Here is a 27808-nt window from a genome sequence, read left to right as displayed (position 1 = left end):
CGAGTCGCGCTAAAGGAAGGGTAATAAAATCTTTCGGAGGATTGTCTGCTAAAACCAAGACCCGGCTTAACGACCCCTGCAGGGAAGCTGGGCGCGTATATTCAGCGCCTGGGCGAGGTAGGTGCACACCGCCGATGCCTTGCCGTTCACGAAGTAGATGATCGCGTTTAGGGATTGGTAGGGATTAAGTCGTTCTCAGGTATATGAACCAGGAGAGCCGAAAAGGTAGTCCTGAAGTTGGGCCCATGACACCTATGGCAGATTTGTTGTTTCCTTGAGGAACAAGTGCACTTTCTTTTCACTCAAGGGAACAGAAAAGGATGTGGATCCCGCAGAAGTAAATTTCAAAGGTACCTTATTTAGTCCTTTGCGGTGAGACTTTTTAAGTATACGCTGCTCCCTGAGGGCCCTTAGGAAAAAACAAGAGCAATAGCCAAGCGGCAGTAACATGCTCCCTTGAACTTCGGCCATTATTGTTCTTGTTTGCCTTTACACACCCCGTATGATAATAATAGTAGTAGCTTTAATCACCATACAAGTAAGGTGGGAGCTGAGGAAAAAAGCTGTACAAGCAGCTCAGCCTCCCACAGGTACACAGCATTGGTGAAATCATACTCAAGAATTCATGGAATACAATGCACTTAACAACAGAAACAAAGTTTTATGTTACCATGTTGTCAACGAGGTCACTATAATCTACAGCGTGCCCCCGAACCCGGGTGAAAATATTTAGTTGGCCGCATAAATCGACCTGATAGCGTATCTCGCTACGACTTACCACAGAGGTGCCTGAAGGTGGTCCAAGCATCGCATCAAAGTTTGAAAACACAAACTTACCTGAGTAAAATCGAAAAAATTATGCAACTGGTTTTCTTTTGCCTACGGAGCCCCTCTGCTAACCACGTACCCTAGGATTAACACAAAAACCGATGTTGGCCGCGAGCCCGACAGCATAAGGAGCCTTCCCTACAGTGGCTTACGGCAACACAGCTGCCGCCCGGTGGCGCCAAAAGCGGACGACATGTCGCTGAACTTACACGGCGAACCATAGGTTTTATTTGTTTTGTGTCTGTTTAATGTGTTTTATTGGGAACAAAGATATCATGCACTTACCGTTACAGCACTAAAAAGCGCGCGCCATTTGTGATTTTAAAACGTTGCCTGGTTTTGGCGCGACTGATGTGACGGTTGTTGCGCTAGTCAGAGGGTGTGCAGTTAGCAGACGGATGCCATTTTTCTTGTGAATTCAAAGCAAAAAGCTCCTCTACAATTATAAATAACAAAAACCTAACTAACATGGGTATATTTTGTTGTAAACTGTAAGCGCCCAGTTTATGAGCTGTTTCCACGGCATATTGTTCTGAACATAGCCATGCTGCCGCAACGCATGATTAGCACTATTTCTTCGGAAACACATGGCTCTTAAGCAGTGTTGGACAAAATACTCGAGAAAAGTATTTAAGTTAAGTTACTAAATACCTGCTTCATAAGGTATTTAAAATACTACTCAAGTTACTTGCAGTTTAAAGTATCTTGAGTAGAGTACAAATACTTAGAATTGTAATTCAATTACTTTTGAAAATACTTCCGCATTGCGTGATTTGTATCAACGTCAGTCACAAAGACAATTATACAGCTGCGCAAATCTGGTTTACCAGAATGGTTTATTAGCACGCATAAGAATCAGGATATTGTCACGAACGAGAAATGATAAGGCGGCGAATAACTGAAGAAACTAAAAGTGTAAGGGGGCGAACTTCTGCACAAAACAATAGAGAAAGGCTAGCGTCGCAGGCGTCGATGTCGGCGAAACAGCTGGATCGAGGGCTGGGGTGAGATTGAGGACCGCCACTCGGAGCACCTTTTGTATCCCCGTGGGTTTCTGGAACATTTGGCGTAGAACGTTCGGCGGGTAACACTCGTAACTCAATCAGACGACAAGGTTCTCGAAGTTACGAGAATGTCATGTTGAAAGAATAAATAAAAGAGTAGTCCGCTCACTGGTATGGAACCCGGAGCCTCCGCGCGAGAGCCAAGCGCGGTAACCATTTTGGCCATGCGCTCGCTCGGCAACGCGCCTGGCAATCACTGATACATGTTCTAAATAGGGTTCCGAAAAAAAAAAAACATTCGCCGGTATATTTTTTGTCAATTAGGATTTATCCGAAAAGCTCAGAATTTTGAGGTCATAGCGACCAAATGAACAGCAAAAAAGACGGAGTTTTACGACTAAACTTTATCAAAGCACAGGGTCAGTGATCCCGAAGAGATTTCACTTCAGTTTCCTTTGAAATCTAGAGCTACTGTCAAGAGGGGCTTGCCTTTAAACACGTCGAGGTTCCTTCGGGACAAGCGGTGATGGTACCCGGACCTTATTTATTTTGTTTTTTAATTATTATTTTAACTCTACGCAGTAAAAAAAAAAAATCAGAATTTTAAAGGATTGGGTATCCGACAAGAATAAACTCCGATAAACCCCGAATCCCCAGCGAAAATTAAACTCCGAAAAAACCCTCCGAATTTCACGAGCAATAAACTCATAAAACACGGAATCCTAGTTATAAAACATTTCCGGGACAACAAGAAAGAAGTTGCTTTAGCTATTGGGGATTCAGACCGCGGCGCCGCAAGCGGTCAACTTTAGAGCTACACGGATCGAGACAACTAATACAATGACTCGGCGCTCGGCTGACATACCCACACGCGGGGTTAGCGTTCGGCTAGAGTTCGTGTTCTCCGGTGATGGGGAGGAGGGTCTCTTTTGTTACCACTCCGGCCTGCATGAACAATGTAGCATGCAAGGTGGCCAGCTCAGCACAAAAGCCCAAGTAGGTCAAGCTCGCATCCTCTGACGACTGCTTTCGGGAGATATCCGGCACTTGACGTCACTTCGCTTATTGTTAGTATTTTTACATTACACTGTTCCCCGCTCTCTATTAAAGATGACATAAACATTCACACAAGGCTTGTGGGCATGTGTACAGGCCTTGTATTGGGTACACACCGAGGTGAGGGGGCAACAAACGGGTCAGAGCGCCTCGCCAATAGTGACATCGCTGAATATCACGTCCTGCGGCGCACTTTAGAAGCATCGTTTAACTACAAAAGAAAAATAAATGCTTTGACGTTCTGCCGTAGCTGGGACAACTATACAAACAGCAAAACAAAGAAAATTTTTGTCCACTTCTTATTCTCTTTTTTTTTTTCTTGGCACTCAAGTCTGCATAAATTTCGTAGGTCGTCTCCCGGTCTGCGTTGCGCCTCAGTTTGGCTATCTTTACTTCCGTAAAACCACCCCTTGCGTTTGAAGATTTTTTGGGGGAAACTCTAAAGAACAAAAGACGCCTTTGGAGAGGCAAGGAGAAAAACTTCATTGTACGAATTTTGGGATGAAATATGAGTCACAATCGGCACAAAAGTGATTTTTTCGCGAGCGCAATCTAAGGCACCGTAGCTAATCGGAGCTAGCAGCAGGATTTGGTTGCTCGAAAGAATGTCCACGTTTTCTCGTGCCACGCCCACACCACTTCATCCGAAAAACTAGGAAAATGGCGGAATGTCAAAAATGTATTTCAGATAATGAGTACAAGATACTCAGAAATGTAATTAAGATAGAGTATCAAACACTCTCGATGAAAATTATCTGCAAGATACCAAGATACTTCAAAGAGTATTTGAAATACAGTATATTGAGTAAAGCATCTGAGATAGGAACAAGTCTGCTCTTAAGACTCTGTTATACTCCCATATTGAGGGCAGCGGATGGAGCGTAGCGCAGAACGTGCGCCTTTCATTGGCCGGCGAGCAGCAACTCGATATCTTCCACAAATCAGCACCTGTGCACGCTTCGCTATGGCGCGTTTGATTCGCTCGACGTCGTCGTGTAACAGAACCTTTAGTCAGAGTGCGAAATACGATAACAAAAAAATTTACCTGCGAGGTCAATTTTAGAAGCTTTCTCCGCGTCAAGATATGACGCATACAAAAACGTTTCAGTTGGAGCTGCAGTAGCACGATGAATATATATATATATATATATATATATATATATATATATATATATATATATATATATATATATATATATATATATATATATATATATATATATATATATATAGGTAAGGACTTTCAGAGCGTCCAAAAATCAACGAATTTCAATTGCGCAGTTCAACCCCCACGCACAGCGAACTAGACTAGGCCCCCTTGTTAGAATCAAAATATAAGACTGTGGAAGCGAACAGATACAATTCACTCAATGCGGCATAATTCCGGTTAACATTCTGCAAAATATTTAACGTCGTCTTCAGTATTTGATTTACCGATTAATAGTAGCAAATTGGTGTGTACTCCTCAAAGCATCATTGTAGTGTGTTTTGCAGATGCGTCATAAATTCCATAATAAAGTGTATTGATAACATATGGTCAAAATTCAATTTAGCAGTTTTCTGGCTTTCATTACTCGCACTTGTTTAAATCATGCCAGAATTTATAGTTATTTTCCATTAAATTTTATAGCTTAGATAATTAATATTTTAAGTGTGGGGAAATATTAATTCCGCTAATTGCGCGTAATAATAACCGTCTACATGATCATTAGAAAACACCAGAACTCTTCTACAGTAACATAGTCAATCAACTCTACCGCATGTGTTGCTCGGCTTGCGAATTGCGCAGCTGTAGCTTAGTTTGGTCTCTTTTTTTTTTCTTTTTGTTCTCAGTATTCCAATAAGAAGGTTAGTTATGCCTGTTTTGGGACACTATCAGAAAATCAATTATTATTATTATTATTATTATTAGAAAAATATATAGCACTGACGTATAGCAGATAAACCTAGATAGTTTCATTATGTAGTGTTTAATCACATATTAATTAACGTGCTTAACATTATCATTCAATATCAAAACAGTCCCTCCAAGAAATGCTTCATAATATCTCATAAATAGTACGCTCAAATTGTTTCTATCTTATCAATATCTAACCTTAACTTGGTGTAATTCATTTTTACAGGCACAACAATTTCTGAAGGATTTCTTTGAACTCAAAACCATTCTTGACAGCAGGACCAAATATATTGTAAGAAACTGCATTGTTACCATGGCGTTAATCAAGCACACGTTATAAAAACACTCTCCTGAGATCTCTTGGCAGCAGGAGAAGTTAAATTCTTAGCTGAAGGACATCATAATGGCGGCTCATTGTAGGAATTAGCACCCTTCTTAAATACAGAGCTCTTCAGGTATGCCATTTATTATCAAATTAAATATAATATTAAACATTATGTAAGCGTATTTATGGTTTTCCAGCGAGCCCTCTAAAAGTCAGACTAAATCCAACAACAGCATTTCCAACATCATAAGCTAGATAATAGTTGATTTAACCCTCACTTAGTCACAATATACCTCACTTGTCTTGAACAAATTAAAGAACCGGTTCCCCGATGTATTTAATAAAAGTATCAACTCTTCGTTACGTTTGTTCTGAAGCTAGGAATTGCATAGTTTACGCCTCAAGGGTCACAGCACGTGAATAAAACAGTTCGTTTGCTTTAAACCTTCGTATTCCGTATTCCAGTAAATTTAAGTCTATTAACAACACTTTTCAAGGAAGAGGCTGTTTTTATCTGCACAATATACAATTTCATAACAAATACATTTTTATTAAAAAACTGTGTTTCAATTGTTTGTATCTAGAAAAATGACAGTCAACTGGAAACTTTGATGAAAGATAATAACCGTTATCCCTATATATACCTGGACGGAACAATTTATAACCTAAACTCTCATTTCAATGAGAAGAATATTCATCCTGACATCATTTGCCTCGTAACAGGGTAAGAATAAACTAGCATAGAGATTCCACACCGACCGCTATCCCGAAGCTAACATTCCTGATTTTCTAGCTATGAAATCTACGATGGAGATCAAGTAAGCAAAGGTTACGGTGAGTGCATATGTCTTCAGTTATTACAAGAGCCATTATTTCGAACTTAATGTTTAAATATTTCTTGTTTTCGCTTGTTGAATATGTTTCACGAAAAGTTTAGCCCGCGATTTTTAGGTATCGTCAAAACTCTCAATGTAATAATCAAATATTGCGAGTGCTTCGGCGATCTTAATGCGTGCGGTTTTTAATCGCACGCACGCAAGCTACGAGTCTCGGCGACGTGGAGGCAGGACGGCTGGTGCAAGCTTGCGCTCTGATAGGAAACTAAGACTTGCGGAAACCTAGAAACCTGTCCCAAGCTATTTTTTTTTACGTTGTAAAATGTTGTATATGACTTATATCCCTCTAAAACGTATGTATTCTGTGGTTATCGAAGCTTGTGATGAAGATTATAATTGAAACCATGTTTATTTTTTAAATAAAAATTAATTAGTGAATTTAAGGTAATTTTTCACATATTTCGTAAATTCCTGTAATTTCTGACGTCCGCCATGAAAAAAAAACTGCTTCTCAACAATACTTTTTTTTTCTCCGCAACCCTATTTTTAATGGTTTTTTAAAGTCTTCGTTGAAACAAGAGGTGTAACTAAAGGCTTGCGTTCCAGAAATAGCAGATATTAACTAAATTTTCCGGAACTGCAATTAAAGCATTTGTGATCAGATTCCGACTACTTTTATTTATTTATTTATTTATTTATTTATTTATTTATTTACTTTTACTCATTTAAGAAACAAAGATATAAGAAAATATATCTTTAAAGGGCTTACACTACACACGCATTTTACAAAAGAAACAAAAAAATATCATGAAAAAATACATTTTTTTTTGCGTAGTATTCCTGACGCTAGGAGGAATTTAGGCGACGTTAGCCACCCGCTTTGGACCCCGCCCACAAAACAAGTGTGTGTGTGTGGGGGGGGGGGGGGTTATGAACCCGACAATTCCCGAGCGCTGACATCGGTTTCAAGAAAGAACGAGAAACAGAGGAACCAGAAAGCACTGAAATAAAGACGACTGGTTTGGCGAATCTCGTTTTCCTGTGACGAGTATAAGTTGCTCGAGTGATTGTCAAATTTATTTATTTTAATACCATGCGCGACGCGGTGTTTTTGTGCAAATTAAGCTAGGATTCAGCTGGATACAGACAATACAGGTGATGTTATGGTGCCTCTTTTTGGATATTAAGGCGTTGCCAGCAATACGAGCCCATTGGGACCCCCATTGGGACCACCAATGTCCACCTCTACGCCCCGCCTGTCCGAAGCGGCCAGAATGCATGGCGGTTCTCCCTCTAAATTATTATATTAACTAGGGCTGGGGATTTTATCGATTAACCTACCGATTAATTAATTAATTATTTAATAGCGATTAATTGTTTTAACGGGATAAATTTTCACAAATAACAAAAAAGCTATAAATTTAACGCTTTTATTACGTAGACCTGGACGAGTACATCTGTATGAAGGCTAACTTTTGGTGAGATTTTGACTTAAAGTAAACTGTAGGGGCGAAATTTGTGACTCGTGGAGAAGTGGAGAAGGTTATACGTGTCCGGGCCACTTCAACGGCGTGCGAGTTTCCGTTTAGGACAGCAGTCTCTTGTGAACTATCAAGGGAGTGCGCATTGCCTGAGAATATCAACGAACCTCTTTACCTCTTTGGCTAAAGTAATAATATGTGAGTGTATGTGTAGTTTCAATGTCCTCAACTACATATCAAGGTTTATTTAAAATCCGAAATTGTACATTGTGCCGTTTATCACCTATTCATCAAAGGCAAAATAAAATTTAATTTGACTCTTTAAAAAGTGTTCTGCGTAGGAATGAACAAAACGGATTAATCGATTAATTAGTCAATTAAAATTTGACGATTCATTGGATTAAAATGTTCGATCCACGCATAGCCCTAATATTAATTCTATGCCACAAAACGGTGGCCCCACCCACTACTGCTGGATTGGCTTGGCTGCTAGGCTGAACACGTTTGCAAACCTAAGGTCTTCCTGTCGCGACGTCCGGCGAGTCAACTCTGGAGTCTGACACCGTCTGCTAGGCGTGCAGGCAGACGAGTCGCAGCGTACGGCATCGTCTGCTATTAGAACACAATCTATTGCCACCTGAAACGTTTATAAGACCCGGCCATGGAAGCGACGTATCGGCGTCCGCCATCGCTTGCGTCAGCATGAAATTCCGTCTAAAACCGCCTGCAACGCTCGCAAGACGCGATCATGAAAGCGGCGTTCTAGCGTTCCAGCATGCACGATCAACGGTCCAATTTAAGCGTCTGTCAGCGTCTTCTGGTGTGCGGTATAAGGCTATCAAACAGTACAAAAAAAGTCAAGAAAATGAATACGTAGACCTTTTAGTTTTTTTGTTCTTGCTGCTCTCCTGCATAGCATCCGCTGTCAATGTGGGTGAGCGTGATGCCGCACAATTGTAACACGACCTAAAAATGTTCGCTTTCGAAAGCCAGGTGCACTGCTCAAAATTTGACAGCTGGCCTTCAGGAGGAAAATGACTGAAACATACCTGGACGTGTTAGGGGGGCTGACTGGGCGAGTGGGTGGTTGCTGTTAATTAACGTTAAAAGCAAAAACAAAAACAAAAAAAAAAAACTTATCGTGGCAGGCACACTACAATATGGGGTGTCTGAAGCCACCAGGCTCGATCTAAAATGGGCCGTAAAAATCGGCGCCTGCGCGTAGAAATCTAAAGTTTTTGTCAAAGGTGTATTTCATAGGTCGTTTTTTTCATACGATCTGCAAAGCGTAGCTCCCATTCTGTAAAAACTGGAGCCAAAAAACTAGCCAGGATCTACGGCGGGCGGCGGCGCAGATAGCCAAGTCCAGTGGCGGGACGCGTTTGGCGCACGTATTGATAGATGGCGCCACCTCTTTATCGAGACTGGTCACGACGACCGTGGTCTACTAAAATGAACATAATCTTTTTGTAATGTACCAAACCGGAGTAAAAAATGCGGTTGCATAACGACAGCGCTTTTGCTGTCGACGGATTTCGTCCCCATGTTGTCTACTTTCAATAGCTGGCCGGCTACACTTTCCGACCCTGTTACCGACGCCATCTATCAATACGTGAGCCAAACGCGCCCCGCCACTCGACTTGTTTGCTTGCGTCGCCGCCCGCCGTTGACCCTGGCAAATTTCTCGACCCTAGTTTTTACAGAAAGGGAGATAGGCTTTGTAATTTTACTTGAAAAAACAACTACCTGTGGAATACACCTTCGACGAAAAGTTCAGATTCCTACGTGCAGGCGCCGATTTGTACGGCCCATTTTAGATCGAGCCTGGTGACTTAAGACACCCTATATAGCACAGTCGCCCAACGCCTTGGTTTGTATTGGCTATCTTCTTCTGCTATACTTACAATGAACAACTCATCTTCAGACGCACTAAGAACGAGAATCCAATCGAAAAAAAAATTCCTTACAAAAACCACAAAAATGAAAAATAAGAGCACAAATTAGGGTTAAAAAATGAAAAAGTAAAATTGAAAAATTAAAATTAATATTGTTAAAAAATTTTTACCGTTGCTGCATGAGAAACCCTTTGGCCGAATATTCAAGTTCAATTTTTGGAAGAGTTATAGATGGGCTGCTGACACCTGTCAGCGTTCTTTTTGTTTTGTATTTATTTGTCGGGGAATTTTATAAATATTGTAAAAAATTTCAGTTTTTAATTTATAATTTTGCTTGTAGTGCACAGAAAAGGAGTTGTTCAGTGTAAATACAGCGAAGAGATAACCAATACAAACCGAGAGTTGTGAGTTCAGCGCTGAGCAACTATTATTTTTAGCGTGTCCGTGTCCGTGAGTGATTTTCTTTTTCTTCTGTGCGCTTTAACGTGAAATAACAAATACCGGGAAAAACTTGATGCGAGGCGAACAACCAATTGCTTCCAACCAAATGACTCTCAATTAGGGCTGGGCGTCGATTAAAAGTTTTAACCCGATTAATCGCAACCCTTTAATCGATTAATCGGTCATGTTAATTTTTATGCATAATATTTTTAAAAAAGTCAAAATTAATATGTGTTTTCTGTTTTTGCATGTTCTGAATATGAGATAAAAGACGAAATATGCAATTTTATTATGAATCAACCTTGATGTGTGGTTAAGAACAGTTCAAAGGTACTTACACTCACATACTATTACTTCAGCTGCATGAGGTAAAGAGGTTCGTTGATATTATCCGGCAAGAGCAGCCTCCTTTAATTGTTTAAACTATAGTCTCTGTTGCGCTAAACTACACGTGTAACCTTCTGCACTTCTAAGGAGCTACAAATCTTGCCCCTAGAGTTTACTTTACACTATATTTTGACATAGAGTTTACCCTTCATACAGGTGTTCTCGTCCACGTCTGCGTGGTGAAACCGTTTACTCTTTATTTTATTTTGGTTCGTTAAAACACTAATTACCGGTTAACCGGTTAAAAAATTAATCGCGATTAAAGCCTTAATCGATTAATCGGTAGGTTAATCGATCAATTGCCCAGCCCTACTCTCAATTCTTACCTGTTCGGGTTACCTAACCGTACTAAAATCATGGTCGCCATCACCACGGCTGCGAAATTCTCAAAGTAACTGACCGCTTTTACGGGAACCGACACGTTTATTCAACATAGAAACGCGCAAACGAACAAATCAAGCAAAACAGTTGACATGTGATCCTAGGCTTACGCCAATTCGGCTACGAAAACCAGCACCCGTAGAGCGCTTCCGAAGTCCTATACTCGACAGTTTGCTGCAAATTACGTGATTTGAGATCTTCCTCTGAACATCTCGATGAACGGAAAGCAACTCACTCATAAAAGTAGACTAACTGAGCCAGTTACTCAATGTTAGCGGTTTATAAACCGCCTGCCGCAAACGCCGGCAGCCATGTTTCTTATCGTCCGAAACCGAAGGAAAAAAATTGCGGTGGCTTAGCTCGGCTATGCCAGGATATACGTAGCGTGAGCTTAGGCGCACAAAATGAGAGGCGCTATCAAGCGACTCCGGTGCAGCGTCAGACTTGCCTACTGTGCAACGGAGGCGCATAGCTGGGCACGCGGCGGCGCCAGCGCGTCTGCCGCGGCTATGACGTCACTCCTCTGGAATGCGCAGACCGGCGAGGCGCGCGCGGCGGCGGCGGCTCCGGCGCGCTTGCTGTGCGCCGTGTGACCTCACCGCTCCTCGCGCATGCGCAGCACAAAGCACGGCTCATTATGCGAGCCACGCTACTGCTTAACCACCGCCGGTGTAGCTTACGCTACAAAAAGCGATCTCGTGATATTTTCTTTCTAACCAATATTGACTTCACGCACATTGTTTGTTTCTGAAACGTACAAAAATATGTCTAGTAAAGGACTACCCCGTCAGGAAGAAACAATTTTGCAACAAACATCCATTCGCGCGAGGATTTGACCGAGAGCTTGATCGCGTGGCGAAGGATTGACGTATGGCAGGTCCAAAGCGCTTGTACCTTCCCCCGCAGTCTCAGCTTAGGAATGAACGAACGATAGACCGGAGCAACTTCGACCTGAATATCGTCTAGTACATAACTATTACGGTAATTTATTTAAATATTTCTTTCCGTAAAAAATTGTTTCATAAATTACTTGTCCCATCTATGCCCTTTAAATTTGTTTCTATTCATTACAGTGTCAATTTAAGGAACCCTTGAAAAATGACGTTATATATGGGGAAAGTGTAGATTGTTGAAAGAAGCAACGGAAGTAACATAACGCGTATATTTCAGGATATTCCTCGCAGAAGACGTTGTGCGAGGATGTCGTAACCATGATCTTAGCATACGATGCACACCATCCTAACGACATCAGCAAGATGCTGGCCGAAATGATCAGGGACAGGTGCGTATGAACCATAGTAGACTACGCATGTTCCTCGTTTTTGGATTTTCCTTTAAATTAGACCGTCTACACACGTTTGTGGACAAAACTGCATACTTACAAAGTTTTACGAAAATTTTAGACGATGTACTTTCTACTCGTAGTGACTCAGCCGAGAGCGCGGTGAAGAGAAGAAAGCGCGGCACGCATTATGGTTGGCTAAGGTGCACACGGCGCTAATTAAGAGTTCAGATGTAGAAGAAGGATTCGTAAATTTGTTATCAGTGAACTGTAAATGAGGTAGTAAATATGAAGTTAAAAATAAACCAGTAGTTAAAAATCAGTCCCTGAGAGCGTAAGACACGTTAACAAATATAAAGTTTGCGAATTATAAAAAAAAAAAAAAAAACGTGTGACTTTGCGAATGTGCACCTTGTAATGCAGCGCTCTCAGTCGTGGCTTGAATAAACTTCACCATCATGCTGAATGGAAAACCGTTGACAGGGCGCTGTTAAAGTATTCACGCTTCTGTCGCGTTTTTTTTTTTGTTTTTTTTTTCATAATTTGCTAGTTCTTTTGGAAGCCCTGGAAAACGAACAGTGTTAGAGGTTTCTTGATAAAACCTCTGAATTGGATGTTTTTTGGAGGACGCTATCCAACTTTGTCATTGAAACTTTAGTTAATTAATTAATATTAATTATTATTTTACTGCGTAAAACACAAAAAATAGCCTCACTTACTCCAAACAATGAAGAAACTTATTCGTTTCGTTTCGTCTTCCTAAAATACACTAAGATATTTTTATATGTTGGCTCAAGTTACGTGGAATACCCTGTATGCTGAGAGAGAGCAATATTAGAAAAGTTAAAATGATGTAGGCGACGACATGACACGGCCATTTAAAGTCTTATCAACAAGAACTTATCAGTCGCGATTTGCCTATTTAACAAATTTGTTGTGAGAAACTAGAATGATTCATTTTTGTGTTATTTTATGAACACAAAACTGGTTTTTAAGATATCAGCAGAAATATTAAAATTCATAAAAAATTGAGAAGCTTAATTATACTTAGGGTGTGTACTTTCCGGTGTTTATTTGTGAGAAAAATCGGCGGATGTTTTTCGGTGTTTATTTATTTTCAAAACACCGGTGTATTTCGGTGGAACGTCTCACGACGAGGCTAAAATCGGTGATTATCGGTGAAAAAAAAGCGATTGACCACAGACAGAGAGTTCCAATTTTATTCACATAGTTCATTCACTTCTTCTCTAGGATGCAACTATTTCTAACACTTGGTTATTATAGCAGACGCAAGCATACTTTCATGTTTGCATCTACACGCAAGGAACGTGCTGCCGTCGTGGCAGCACGTTCCTTGCGGTTCGCAACCCGCAATTATGAAAACGCACTCTCCTGTGCGACTCGGACGTTGGCAGTGTCTTCCAGAACCACAGCAACCTCTGAATACATGGCTTGCACCGACATCACTTGGCCAGACACAATTAGGAAAAGGCACGTGAGAGCCTACCCTCCACTGTGTTCATTGTTCCACAAAAGGGGGCCATGGGAGACACAATAGGGGAAAGGCGTATGAGAGCTTAGCTTCCACTGCGTTCACCAGACGCTTTCGACCCCCAGAAAGGAGGGCGGACTGACGCCACCTGCAAGCCATGTATAAACACTGGAAGAATGCAGGATCCACGAGATAACACGTTTGACGAACCTCTACGGGGAAGGGGTTTCGCTAGGTCGGAAACTAGCAACGACCGGTGATTTTCGGTTTTAACCAGGGCGAAAATATCTAACCACCGGTGTTTTTCGGTTTTAACCGATTTTATATTTTCGTCACCGACGGATGTTTATCGGTGTTTTTCGGTTAAAACCGGAACATACACACCCTAATTATATTGAAGAAAGTGGGAGTAAACAGGCGAGCTGGTTCATGTTATACACATTTGAAAGAAGCGGAGACGACGGCCGATAAGGGTAACAATGTGGAGCGGGTCGCAAGGAGGTGCTTGGAGAGAATCGGATAAATGGTGAGGAAAAAAAAAAGGGAGAAACCAGACAGGGTCGTGAGCATTCCTTTTTTCCCTCATTTTTTACGAAAACTACTGGTGGTGGCCAGAAGATTCCGGGTGAGAGTGATTATCTCTTTCGACTTTAAATTGAACAGGTTTACATCGTTTGTGGGTGGAGCACAGGGTTGTCAAAAACGGCATAGGGAAGCCGCCATTGATTGCCAGGTTGCAGTAGTGTATATCCCAATGACCTGCAAGTTTTCGTGGAACAGACGAAAAGGTGCCTAAATGACAGACTTCTTGAGCACCTGAGGATGGTAAAGAACATATATCTGAATTCTGAGGTCCCTAAACTGTGCAGGAATGCAATAATCGTTTGACTGATTAGAAAAAGATAAAAATGTGGTGTTAAGCAAAAAAAAAAAAGATTATGCAAACAATCAAAATTGTGTCTGTAGGGAATTGTGTCAGCCAACTGTCAATACCACTAGATGGAGTGACCCTAATGTTTTTGTCGTTGTAATAGTTATTTTTTAGCTTTTGATAATGGGTTGTTGTTTGTCATATCAGGCACCTGTGAACAGATGAATGAGTGTGCGCTTTGGCAAGGTTGTTTTGTTTTGAAGTGTTGCCTGCACCATTGTTTGGTACGAGAGGAGGTCTCTACCGCGTTTGAAGGTCGCAAAGACGTGTGCCAAATCCAGGAGACGGACGTGTGCTTTATTGCGTGGGACACGAGGTCGTTCATTGAATAGAGGTCAGGACGCGCTCTAGTGTGGCGGAAGGTCACAAAAACGCGTGCGAATTCCGGGAGACGTGTGTGTGACAAATTATATATAAGCGGTTGTGTCAATAAAGTTTAGTAGCTGCGTTTCAGACGTTTTGTACGTTTGTCCCCCTTTTCATCCGTCTTCTCCGGTTTTTCAAATATGTGTAAATTATACTTATTTTTGTTTTATAAAAGATACCACCTGCATCCAAAAGGCATTGATCTTCGGGCCGGACTTTTAGTATGACCAAATTCCGTTTTTGTTTGCCATTAACGAATAACCTGAAATAATAATAACGTAAGCCAGGTAACACCGCTACGTCCTGTCAGCAGTTGACAGGATATACTTGGTTGTGCCTTAAAGACCTCTGCGAACAGTTTATATTTAACCGCTGTTCATTTTTCAGTGTAAACCCGGTTATAGTACCCTTTGTGCACGGAAAACGGGACAACTTGACAAAATCGATGGAGGACTACTTAAGGTGCGTACATCATGCTGAAATCATTGCATGTTTACTACAACAAACATTCTCTTGAAGGGCCCAACATCCATTAAATATTTTATTCCAATTAATCGCTGATTTTTACTTAATTGATTGACCGGTTCCATTGACCACCGAGCATAATAAGTAAACAGTGTCAAAACAACAAATGTTTATTTTTACTATATCTTAATATGCGCCATCCATGGTAAAATATGCATTCTCATTTAAGAACTGACTCCCTGAAAATCTGGGCAGCCATTTCGATTACAAAATATTTTTTTTAGAATGAATATAAGTCTGGTAATACCTCTGGATTACTATCATAAGGAATCATAAAGTGTTTTGCCCCGGAATACAACAATTCATTAATGCATCAATATGCATTAAGTAGTAAAGTAATTATTTTAATTTCCTTCAGAAATGTTTAACATAAACCTCATCCGATTTACCGGCTAAACATTAGCCGGTATGTCGGTGATCGGTAAATTTACCCATTAAAACATTATTCGATTAATGGTAAGGTTAATCGATTACCGTATTTTTTGGACTATAGTCCCCATCTGGTGTGTAGTCCGCAGCGGCAAACTTGAGGTCAAGAATGACAGTTTTTGCTTAGATAACCCGCACCCAGTTCATAATTTGCACCCAGCGCATAGTCCGCACTTACCAACTTAGTGCTTAATCCGAACGTAAAACTTGTCATACACATCACATTTTGACAAATGTCTACTTTATCAGCTCACAAAAAAAGAAGCTTGTATCGTATATAAATCACCATTAATATACTCTGTCATTCATAAAATTGTTCACGTCTTGTCACAGTGAACGATCTAGAAGAAGAAAAAAAAACTCTGGAGTTCGCACCCGTAGACGGTCTGAACCGGGCAAAATTTCAACTTTTAAATTTGTGTAGTCCACGGATTATAGTCCTGAAAATACGGTAATTGTCCCGGCTTAGTTATCTTGCGCGTGTGGGGAATCAAATATGCATGTAATAGCAATGTTCCATAATAAAGAATGTTAAGGTGATTTCCCACTACTGTGTAATTAGGTGTATGCACCGGTAAAGAATTGTTGTGTTCTATACTAACGTACCGGCAGCTAGGGTTGAAAAGTAACACCGATGAGATAGGTAAACAAGCTTCTTATGAAACATCACTGAGAAGATTAATAACATCGCCCCTGGCGTCTAAGAGTGGCAAGGTTAAAGCATTCAGAAAAAAGTTTGAACCCTCTCGTGGAGTCACCAACCGTTGTCCCCATCGCTTCTCTCCGTCTCCCATCTTTTGAATTTAAGAACTAAAACCTGGCATGCTTACGTAAAAAAACTGCGTTCAGGTCAAAACTGAGAATCAGAAGTGAAGAGCTTGAAGCTCTTGAAGCGTGAATTCCTTTATCAAACAATATCATTACTCACCAATTATGCGCTTTTCATAAACATTTTGTACTTAAAAAAATAAGTACAGAAACAAATCAAAAAGATAAAAGATATAGGAAAGTGAAGCCCTCAGCCATACCAAATGTAAACTAACGCGAACCCACTTTCGATATTCCGCAAAATTTGGTAACTCAACGTACTGCGCTGCTATGCATTTACCACGGAAAAATGTCGAAGAATAAACTTACCTTTTTCCTAAAAAAGTAATAAATATACTATTTCGAGCAATCCACGGTGGCATTCGCAGACGATGTCATCAACATGCTCGTTTAGTTCGTCGGTCCGCCGACAGATCTTTTTTTATTATTATTTATTTATGCAGGTACCTACAGTGCCATGGGGCAATACAGTAGGAGGAAAGTTGACAATGAAAAATATTAGTAGTTATACAAAAGCTAACAAAATAATAATAAAATTCATATATATTTCAGTCCCTAACAAAGCTCAGGTTCCTTAAAAATGCAGTTTACGAAACACTACGACGTTAGTGGTAAATAAAACATATCGTTAGGAAAAATGTTTACCACCAAGGCTGAAAAAACGTTTTACAGCAGAATACCTTAACCTTATACGTGTGATCCTTTCGTTGCGATATATAATGTGGAGGTTGAAGGTAGTTTTCGCTGTCAATCCCAGTCCTACAATGAAATATGTTATGAAACAATTTGAGTAGAAGGCTAATCGTCCTGGCGCGTACCTCCCTCCATCCCAGTCTGTTTCGCACATGACATACTAAGTCGCCTGTCATAATTGTTTAAAACAAAACGGGCAGCCCTCTTTGTACATTTTATAGATTAGTTTTTTTTTGTTTTTTTTTTAATAGAAGTGCAAGGGTTCCATATGGTGCAAGTATATTTTAAAATTCGAGAGAACATGCGAGAAATAAAGTTTTTTCTTCAGGAAAAGTGGCAGAAACTTAACATTACGAGAGAGGAAGTCATGCATTCTCGAGGCTTTAAAATCAATATAATCAACGGGCTTATTTCAACTTAGGATCGGTGTTAAGAATACCTCAAGATATTTTTATTTGTAGGCGATAATGACGGGTTCGTCATTTTACATAAGCACCGAGGTATGGGACAAGACGTTTAGTGAAAGTAATCTGAGGAGTTTTTTTTTTTAAGATTAATACTCATTTCCCACCGTTTCGACCGATCTGTAATAGCATTTGCATCTGCCTGTAGAACGACGATGTCATCACTCTCTTGTATTTTTCGATGAACAACACAATCGTCCGCAAAGAAACGCACTGAAGATGACTCAACATTGACGATATCGTTCTAATACAACATTGATAACAGCTGTCCAAGAACAGATCCTTGCGGAACTCCTGGTGTCCCGAAAGCGCATTCGGACTGGCAACTATTTAGCACAGCGTATTGTTTTCGGAGAAACAAATATTCGAGTATCCAATATACCACCTTTTTATCAATTTGATAACCGCGAAGTTTTGCTATTAACAAATCGTGGGATTGTTAATAGCAACATGCATTCAACACTATCACGGCCATCAGCAGCATCAGCCGGTTCATGTACAAACTCTGTTAACTGTGTCACACGCGAGTAAGTTTGGCAAAAGCCATGCTGGCACGGATGCAGCATTCCCGAAGAATTTACGCGATGGATTATACCCGTGTATAAAATGTGCTCAATTAGCTTACGAGCGATACTAGTCACTGAAATTTGACGGTAATTTGCGACTACATTCCTTGGATCTCATATGTGTATCGGAACCATCTGACCAAGCTTCCAATCTAGCGGTAATGATGCGCCACTTAAAGATTTCTCAAAAAGAACATAAAATACAGACGTAATATACCATAGCAATAGAGAGAAAAATGTTATCGGGGCCTGTTGTTTTGCCTACATCCAGTTCACTTAAAAGCTTCTTTATTCCTTCTACCTCGAGCGTAATCGACGGCTACTCATTAGTCACAAAGGCCGCATCAAAATTAACATCCCGATGTGCAGAGGGGCTAAACACGGAAAAAAAATTTAATTCAAAATCTGGGCCCTATCAGTACCACTTTGCACAACACTTTCATCTTCTTTAAGAGGTGGAACAGAAATATCACTTTTGCCAGTATTTCGCACAAATCTCCAAAATTCCTTCGGGTTATTTTTCACCCTCTCGTCAAATGTTTCAATATATAGTTGTTTGGCTGTTTCAATACTAGTTTTCACGTATACACTTAGTTCGCATAGCTTGGCAAAATCGGCTGCAGGTTGAGTGCTACGCTACTTTAGAAGCACCCTTCGCTTATTTTTAACAAGGCTACGGAGCTGACAAGGTACACAACGTTTGTCATGTGCACACTTCTGAGGAAGCGTAGAAGGGAAAAAGCTACTATTTCCGTTAAACACGCCACAAATTCTCGATATTCAGTTCCTCAGCCAACGTTTCCAAGGTTGATATATACGAGTAGAGTGCACATCGTATACCGTTGTACTCTGCTTTGTTGCATAAAAACACCTTCCGTGATTTTGACCGACAAACATTTTTTTTTCATTTGCTAGGTTAACATCTGCCACGACTGCTTCATGGTCGCCGATGCCAGGAATGACGTGCCTATTTGAGATATTGTCTGGCGTGTTGGATAAAAGCACGACCATTTGAAGGGCTTCTAGACCCCAGGCTTTAAATGATGTGCGAGCCAGCAGATGCAGAGAGTGGCACCCGCAGTGTTAGGGCCATGAGCTAATTTGTCGACCGCCCAAAGGTCTTTTATACGAATGACATTTGAAATTCCCGCAAAGCGGAGTTCTCCTCGCTCATGAACATGCAAGGAACAGAATTTTAGCGTCTGAAACACTTACGCCGCCGCTTCGCCAACCCCTCAAGGCCTGTCCAAACAGGATACTACAAAACTCACGACTCCGGCAAATCGTGCCGAGATCTGCCGCGATCCGCTTCCGGCCGTCGGAGGGAAATTTCCCCCCGTCAATTCTTCCCGGGGGGAAACTTCCCTCCGTCAAATCTCCTCCTCGCTTCCTCCACGGCGGCCTTGCTCTGCTCATCACGTGGGTCCGGAGAGCCACTCACATGCTCTGTTGGCTGTCGATCAATCGCTCAAGGCCTCCGCTCTCAATACGGAACCGCGTCGGACGCCATCACGACGAAAGTGAATCTCGACAAAGAAAGCTGAACCGAGGCGGGCGAAACGCAACCTTCGACGGAGGAATGTCCCAAATCCACCCGAAGCCGGACCCCCTTGGCCTTCGAGCCGAGGCGACAACGGTACACGAGGTCGTTGGCGAGGTGAGCCAGATACAGGTGGCGTGTGACGTCAGAGAAAAGTGGAGGAGGCGAGGAGAGCTGTCGTGATCGTGAAAATTTTCACGACTCCTCAAAAATTTTCACGACTCCTGCAAAAAATTTCACGACCCCGACAAATCGTAAAAATAAAAGCGTCCGCTTCGATTTTCACGATTTGTCGGAGTCGTGCGTTTTGCAGTGTCCTGTTTGGACACCCCTTCACACGGTCGCCTCGTGTCGTTTGGACGGACGGAGAGGTTCATCGGCGGAATTGCCTCCGTCGATTGCTTTTGATATTTTCAACCTAATTATAAATGTAAAAGTAACGAACACGCATAGAAAACGTAAGGAAGCACGTCGGAAACAGCCATACCCAGCGTCTTGTACACCGTGTAAACGAGGTCCCGCTCCTAGAAGTGATTGCGGCACACAACTGCCGACCTTGACGGTGCCTTTCCCACTCTTATGTCACATTCAATTGGGGCGCACCACACCGCACCGCACTGCACCGACGGACGCGTAGCGTTCACATGGTCGTGTCGGTGCGGCTCATTTGGGACTTGGTGCGGCGCACGACACCGGCGCGTTGCTGCACCAGCTGCACCGTCGGAAGGAGACCGTGCAGCTTCGCGCACTGCGGGCCGGCGCGGCCTTGAGCTACCGCTCTCCGCCTCCTTCGGCCCCTTCTTTCCCTCGCTTAGTCTTCCTCGTCTCGGTAAACATGGCGGCTCTGGAGACTCTCGCTAGATGGCGCGCGCCGCCGCCACACTCGCGGCGGATTTCGTTCAGTGGTCCACCCGTTTATGTTTTGCCCTTGAATTGACCGCGCCAAGCGCGTTGCACGGCGGAATGCTTCGCGTTCACTTGGTAGTGCGTCATACGCTGCACCCGCGCGGTGGCGCGGCCTTGGGGGCAGCACTTTCTCGGTGCTGCATGCGCCCCAATTGAATGTGACATTAGCTTGACTGTCCATGCTTTCTTAAACCTCGACGTCTTTGGGTGGTGAACGCTGACACCGGCTTGTTTCCGGGATTCGCATTGCGGCACTGAACAGTGGGTCAGCATGATCGCAAACGAGAACACGGGGCAGGGAAGGGAGCCGGATGCGATATCGCTAAGCGGAATCCTTCCCCTGACGTCACGGTACACATGACTCAATAAGGGAGCGGCGACCGCAGCAACGCTTGTTTTCGCTCTCGGGGCTAACAGACGCTGACATAAGTCATCAGAGTAGGCGGTCTCGATGGACCCATATCGCTGGCGGCGCGCAGCAAAACATTGCCTGTGGCATTTTTCTAACTTACCTAACAATAAAACGCCGGCATCGCGGATTGTATAAAAAACAATTAAGTTGATAAGCACTCGAGCAACTTAAACCATGCTTCAACTCGTCGCAGCAAAACGAACACGCCTAACCTTTCCGCCTGCTTTCTTTCTCAGCTTTCATCTCGTTCTCTTGCTCGTTCTTTCGCTCAGTACCACCGATGTCAGCGCTTAGGATTTCCCGCGTTCTCCTCCTGTCATTATCCCCCTGTTTTTGGTTATGCCGGCGCGGGTCCCCCTTATGTGCGATACTGAAAATGCGATAATTACCTCATGAACATAAAAATAAACTTCATAGGAAAACACAGGTTTAAACTTCTTGTGGCTCCCCATTTTTAGTACGGAGATGATCGATCGAGGGGCCGCATACTCTCGTGTCTCACTCTGCACCATCTGTCGGCAGAACATACAACTAGGGGAGCACGGTCATGACGTCGTCTGCGAATGCTGCCGCAGATTGCCCGGCACGGGTTTTCCTTTTTCATTCTCTAAACAAGGAATACTTCCGCACATATTTCCACTGCAAGCTTACGTCACTTAGCCGGACGTCTTTAGTAAATCGCAGCGTGATACGTTGAGCAACCGATTTTACGGGCCATCGAATGTGGGTTTGAAGAGTTAGTGTGCGCGCTGAAGGTCCTTAGTTCATCGATATATACACACAAAAATTGAGGGAGAGGAGAAGTTGAGAGCGTGAGGCGACGTCGGAACACCGAGCACTGGTTGGAATGATTAGTAGGAAGAATAGTGGAGTGATTAGTGTGCAGATTGGGGAATTATTAGTGGGCAAAGGTGGAATGATTAGTGTGCAGATTAGGGAATTATTAGTGGGCAAAGCCTTTGTCCTTACTCACTGCTCAGACGCGTTCGAACGCAAACGCCAAACGTCGGGCACGAACGTTCGGCATTCGAACGCGTTCGAAGATTCAGTGGTGACAAAGGCAACAAGCGTTGCGTCTACCCACTAGTCACTCCAACCAGAGCTCGGTGTTCCGATGTCCCCGCACGATCTTGTTTCCTTCTCTCCCTCAATTTCTACCCGTATAGGCATGAAGTGACTTTCTCTTGGGGTATACTCAGCTTCACGATTAGTTAGAGCGTAATCAAATCTAGAATAGATAAAAATGCAGTCAAGCATGTTGATTAAGTCTTGATTATGGTTTAGCCATAATAAAGATGGCGATTGCTGGTATGTTGTGCTTTAGTTGCTAAATGATTAGCTGAATGCACTTGTAGCGTAGGCTGCGTTCTGACTTAACGTGATACAAATTGAAAATAAAACGCTAGGTCATACGACTGATGACAACGTATTATAAATAGCTGTATTTTACGTGTCATCAGTCAAACGACTGATGACAACGCATTATAAATAGCTGTATTTTACTTGCGAAGCAGATGTCATTACACAGCACGATTTCGGGGGCAAAAGAGGCTCTCCCATTTACCAAAATTAAGACTCTACATTTGCACCTCCACAATTGCACCTCTCAACGTAATAATTGCAATGCCTTTAATATAAATTTAAAAAAATAAACTATTTTACTTCAGGAATATTCGCACCAAAACATCGCTCTTCCGATATCATAAGTATAATTCTGTCAGGTGTTTTTTTTTTTTTTTTTATAATATGTTTAAATGGGATGTATGTCAACTTTTATTATAAAAATGTCAATACAAACCTATTTCACAATTCGTTTTAGAGCGCAGCTCTAAAACGAACAGTCGGCGTAACGGCGCGGCGCATTATGGGACGTTTACCATAATGACGTCACATGGGACGTCACGTTTGACGTCACGAAGGTCACTCGTGAAGGTCACGACGAAGGCTACGGCCTTCATGAGGCCTCCACGAGTGACGACACGAGGGACGCTAGGGTCGCAAGTGACGTCACAAGGGTCACGAGTGACGTGACGATGGATGAGGAGGGGAGGAGGAGAGCAGGAGAATGAGAGGAGGAGAAAGGAGGAAAATGGAGAAGGTATGAAGCAAGAGAAGGGGGAGATAGAGGAGGAGGGGAGGGAACGAAGGAGGAGGGGGGGCATATCCTAACCCTCCTTTACGTACGCTCCCATCTTTTTCTCAAGAGCTGCGTTCTGATTCGGCATTAAGGGGAGCTGTAAAGGTCTTTCATTTTTAGTGGAATCATAAGTAATATGCGTCACCTGAGATGTACTAATTCATGAAGTATTATTAACAGTACGAAGGGATTCGCTAGCCGATTACGCAGGGTACCACAAGGCCGCTGCCAGACAACGTCTTAGAGGGAGGTTTTTCTCTTTAATTATTGCTTCCTGTGGTTGCATGCTGTACTTTGGCTCTTCTCTGATGGGACAGGTGTGCCTGTAGCGTTATCATTTTGAAACAGTCACCATTGACAAAATCAATGGTACAACACTAGCATCGTCATTCATTGATTTGCCGGCCGGAAAGTGGATGCCACAAAAATATTAGAGGCACGAAACTACTCCCTGCAGTCCCTTAGCAATGCTTCCGAGGACGGCAAAAATCTACAGCCAGTGTTTTATTTGGTTGCTGCTAGTTAGGCTTCTGATAGTTAAGCGTATCATTGCCAGGCCGTGAAGAAACGTAAAGTTATAACTTTGTACGAATTTCACGGTGTGTTTCTTTTTTTTTTCTGTTTTCGAGTTTTGTACGTATGCATAGCTAGGGCGTTTAAAGGCGCCTGGTACTGCGCTGCAGTGTGACTTATGGTGCGCGTTGTCTATTTCGCTGATCGTTTAAATTGTGTATAATATAAATATTTCGTTTTTCACACAGCCAGTGCAACGGATCTTTCGAACAGGAGATGCCTCCTGACGTCCCACCTAAACCTAGTGAGTTTACCCTTCTTGTTCTACAAAGTACAAGAAACATTCGTAAAAATTAACAGGCATGCATATAAAATATGCCAACAAAATAGTTACGCTTGTTGTATGACTGAATGCGCATTTTAGATTAAATAGGGTCCTGCCATGAAGTTTCAAAGGAAGTGCGAAGCTGGGTGTTATTTTTGTATTGAATGTGCAAGTCTGCAAAGCAAAGCACACTGATTTCATTCTTGAGCTCCGTCGATAGTTGCTTTCGATCTGAATGAGCATCGTACCCGCGTGCGGTCGTCTATCACTACTGTGTGAGGCACGTTAAAGACCCCAAACAAGCAGTGGTACTTCACTGATTAATTTTGCATCCACAGCGTCCAACAGTATCGCCATAGCTAAAAGTTAGACCGACCTTTCGCTGTCCAAACACTAATGTCAAATTTGATTTGTTTGTTTTTTGTATACTTTTGAAAAGTTGTGTTTTTTTTAACCCACATACGTTAAAAATAGCTACTTTTATATAGAGTAGGAATGATTCGCATAATTATCATTTTATTTGCATTTTAGACATGCATCTTAAAAACTCCGACATACCGCAACTTTTTTTTTTGTCATTTGCTGCACGGTTTCAACGCCGCTTAGCGCCCCCGTAGATTGACGTGTTTTTGGCTTTTTCTCGATTAAAATATGATGCACTAATGTTTTGCACATTCTCCCCTTGGTCCCGGAGTAGCTTGAACACCCATTAAGTTAGAAAACGTTACAGAGGCACAGGCTCAAATATCGATACAGGGTCTCTATATTGTGTGCATATTTTTTATATAAATTGAAATATTTTGTATGTTAGAGAGTATGTTGTTACTCCATCCTTTAAGAAAAAAGTATATAAATCAATTGATTTGTCGAAAAAATTTTCCGAAAATTCGGAGACGCACTCAAAGATACAATTCGTCATTCTCAGTAGTCTTCGGCACAAAATATGCGACCAAAACAGATATGGGAGGTCACATAAAAGACGCGCAGATGTTAAGACCACAGGAGGCTCAGCATAGCAAGACCACAATCCTGACGGTATAAACCGGGACATCGATAAAAGAAGGGAGGCGAGGAAGGAGTAAAACGTTCGCTATCATTCAGTTCAACGTAAGAACACGAAGTTCTCCCAATTAAGAAAATCAAAATCCTTTTTTACCAATATTTATACAACGCGGAAGAAATGTTTCCAACCGAAGCATTCCAAAATAGTAATATGAAAAAATGTTTCGTACACATGTTCATATGTACAAAATGCATCCCAGAAACCGCTCAAATTTGCTCTCAATGGGAGGTAACATTTTCATTGTATGTTTATTAAAGTTAAGTTTATCGCAAAAAAACATTAATTCGGTTTTTTTTTTCTTTTACTCGTTTAGTACTGATTCCGCAACTACGCACGCTTTCGCGAAAACGTGGCATGCGACTTCGTTGAGACAAATTGGCGCGACAGCTATAATGAACCTCTGGAACGGTACCGACAAGCCCAAAGCTGAACTTCGAACAAGACGTAACGTGGTGATGGTTAGGCTGTAAAATCGAACAAGATAGAATAGAATAGAATATCTTTATTTGTAAGGAAGCATCCCAACTCTCAGTACCGAATCTGAAATTACTTTCAAATCTGGCCTATGCTCGTTACACGATAGAATGCACCTGAGTGAAAAAGCGCTTGCGTAAGCGATCTTCTACTGAGAACATCATACTTGTGGTACTAATCAAGCGCATTAGTAAGCAAAGTAACCAGGAATATTCTCATATATCTATAAATGTTAACTTTCAAAAACACGTCTAAAGAATACTTTATACCATGTCGTCTCTCCTGCTTTAAATCGTTTGGCTACGAACGCGGTTCATGATATAAAATCAAGAACAGAAGATAAAAAGTAGGGTCATGTTAAGTGTGAACGTAAAGCATAGGCACGAAGGATTTTTGTTCTTATCTCCATCACTACGTACGAATTGGGCATCAGTATCTTTAACTTCAACTGATTAGATAAGGTATTTCGCCCAGAGACAGATTATTCTCTGCACTTCCATATTATCAAGCATGAAATAGCGCGATTAGAGATAGCAGGAACACGAGACAAAGATATTGATTTAAATAAAAAATTGCAATGTTTCTATGACTTGCATGAACAGCCTTTTGGATAAAAAAACAAAATATTTCGTGATCAAAAAGACCGTTTCCAAATTTTAAAATTATGCGTTGTACACTCGAAGAAATCTGAGGCATCTAAATTCCTGCAAAACGCTTAGGAGAGCCTGTAATCTATTGAAAAGGCGCCGCGAATCATGAGGTTGAAAATATATCTAGACCGCTAGAAAGAAACAGTTCACGCTGTGAACTTGAGCATGGTGAAACGACACACTCAGCGTCACTGCGCAAACTGGTCTCGTAGCTCTAAACATATTTCCGATCTTGTGATTCGCCGCGAGCTTCAATCACAGATCGCAGCGATTGGCCGACCCACGTGTTCTGCGGGAAGCAAGCGCTCCAGAGTTCCTAGAGAGGAACGCGGGAGGTGTCAAATCCTAAGCACCTACTTACTCCTCCGTAGTCATTAAGAATGCGGGATTAACCGACAGGAACACCGAAGGACGATTCACAAAGCAACAGCCGTGAACGTATAATATCCCACACCCTACGAAACTGCGCTGTTATTTATCATAGTTTATTTTGAATTACTAACTAACTTAATAGTAAGCACAACTAACACTCTTCCTTCTTGAACACACCCATTCGTTCTAGTAAAATTTCAGTTTGCGCTCTTCACATCCGACAATATTGTAAGGTGTCTTTTACGCCGCTGTTTCATCAATGTCAAAAAGGCCACTTCTTCACAACACGCTCATCGCGTGTTTTTTTATATTTAACTATTTCAGCACCCGAAGCGCCAGGAACTCCGGGAACGCCGCTGCCCCCTGGACCTCCACCACCACCGTCCCCACCGGGACCTCCGCAACCACCACCCGAGGTGACCACGACGGCCGAACCAGAACTACCGAAACCAAATCCACCACAGCCACCAGTGCCACCAGTAACACCAAAGGAGCCATCCAGTACAGAAGGGTCAAATTCCACAACTTCCCTGTCACCAGAAACACCAAAGGAGCCATCCAGTACAGAAGGGTCAAATTCCACAACTACCCTGTCACCAGAAACACCAAAGGAGCCATCCAGTACAGAAGGGTCAAATTCCACAACTACCCTGTCACCAGAAACACCAAAGGAGCCATCCAGTACAGAAGGGTCAAATTCCACAACTACCCTGTCACCAGAAACACCAAAGGAGCCATCCAGTACAGAAGGGTCAAATTCCACAACTACCCTGTCACCAGAAACACCAGAGGAGCCATCCAGTACAGAAGGGTCAAATTCCACAACTACCCTGTCACCAGAAACACCAGAGGAGCCATCCAGTACAGAAGGGCCAACTTCCACAACTACCCTGTCACCAGTAACACCAAAGGGGCCATCCAGTACAGAAGGGTCAAATTCCACAACTACCCAGTCACCAGAAACACCAAAGGAGCCATCCAGTACAGAAGGGTCAAATTCCACATCTACCCTGTCACCAGAAACACCAAAGGAGCCATCCAGTACAGAAGGGTCGAATTCCACAACTACCCTGTCACCAGTAACACCAAAGGAGCCATCCAGTACAGAAGGGTCAAATTCCACAACTACCCTGTCACCAGAAACACCAAAGGAGCCATCCAGTACAGAAGGGTCAAATTCCACAACTACCCTGTCACCAGAAACACCAAAGGAGCCATCCAGTACAGAAGGGTCAAATTCCACAACTACCCTGTCACCAGAAACACCAGAGGAGCCATCCAGTACAGAAGGGTCAAATTCCACAACTAC

The 27808-nt window shown here is 42.3% G+C and overlaps 1 protein-coding gene across 1 annotated transcript in view; it reads left to right on the top strand.

Annotated features, from left to right (window-relative positions):
- Window positions 1-27035, top strand: part of LOC120847897 (formin-J-like) — a gene marked incomplete at its 3' end in the record, with an annotated part of 36653 nt that extends 9618 nt beyond the window's left edge. The window contains exons 3-9 of the mRNA XM_040219833.1: window positions 5012-5077; window positions 5695-5834; window positions 5904-5944; window positions 11702-11813; window positions 14990-15064; window positions 23864-23919; window positions 26824-27035. Coding sequence (XP_040075767.1) covers window positions 5012-5077; window positions 5695-5834; window positions 5904-5944; window positions 11702-11813; window positions 14990-15064; window positions 23864-23919; window positions 26824-27035 — 702 coding nt within the window. The remainder of the gene's footprint in view (window positions 1-5011; window positions 5078-5694; window positions 5835-5903; window positions 5945-11701; window positions 11814-14989; window positions 15065-23863; window positions 23920-26823) is intronic.
- Window positions 27036-27808: the final 773 nt, after the last annotated feature.

Source organism: Ixodes scapularis, unplaced genomic scaffold, assembly GCF_016920785.2.
Source record: "Ixodes scapularis isolate PalLabHiFi unplaced genomic scaffold, ASM1692078v2 PGA_scaffold11__112_contigs__length_91849675, whole genome shotgun sequence".
Lineage (NCBI taxonomy): Eukaryota > Metazoa > Arthropoda > Arachnida > Ixodida > Ixodidae > Ixodes > Ixodes scapularis.
Note: the sequence above shows the minus strand (reverse complement) of the source record. Positions and strands in the feature narration are given on the sequence as shown.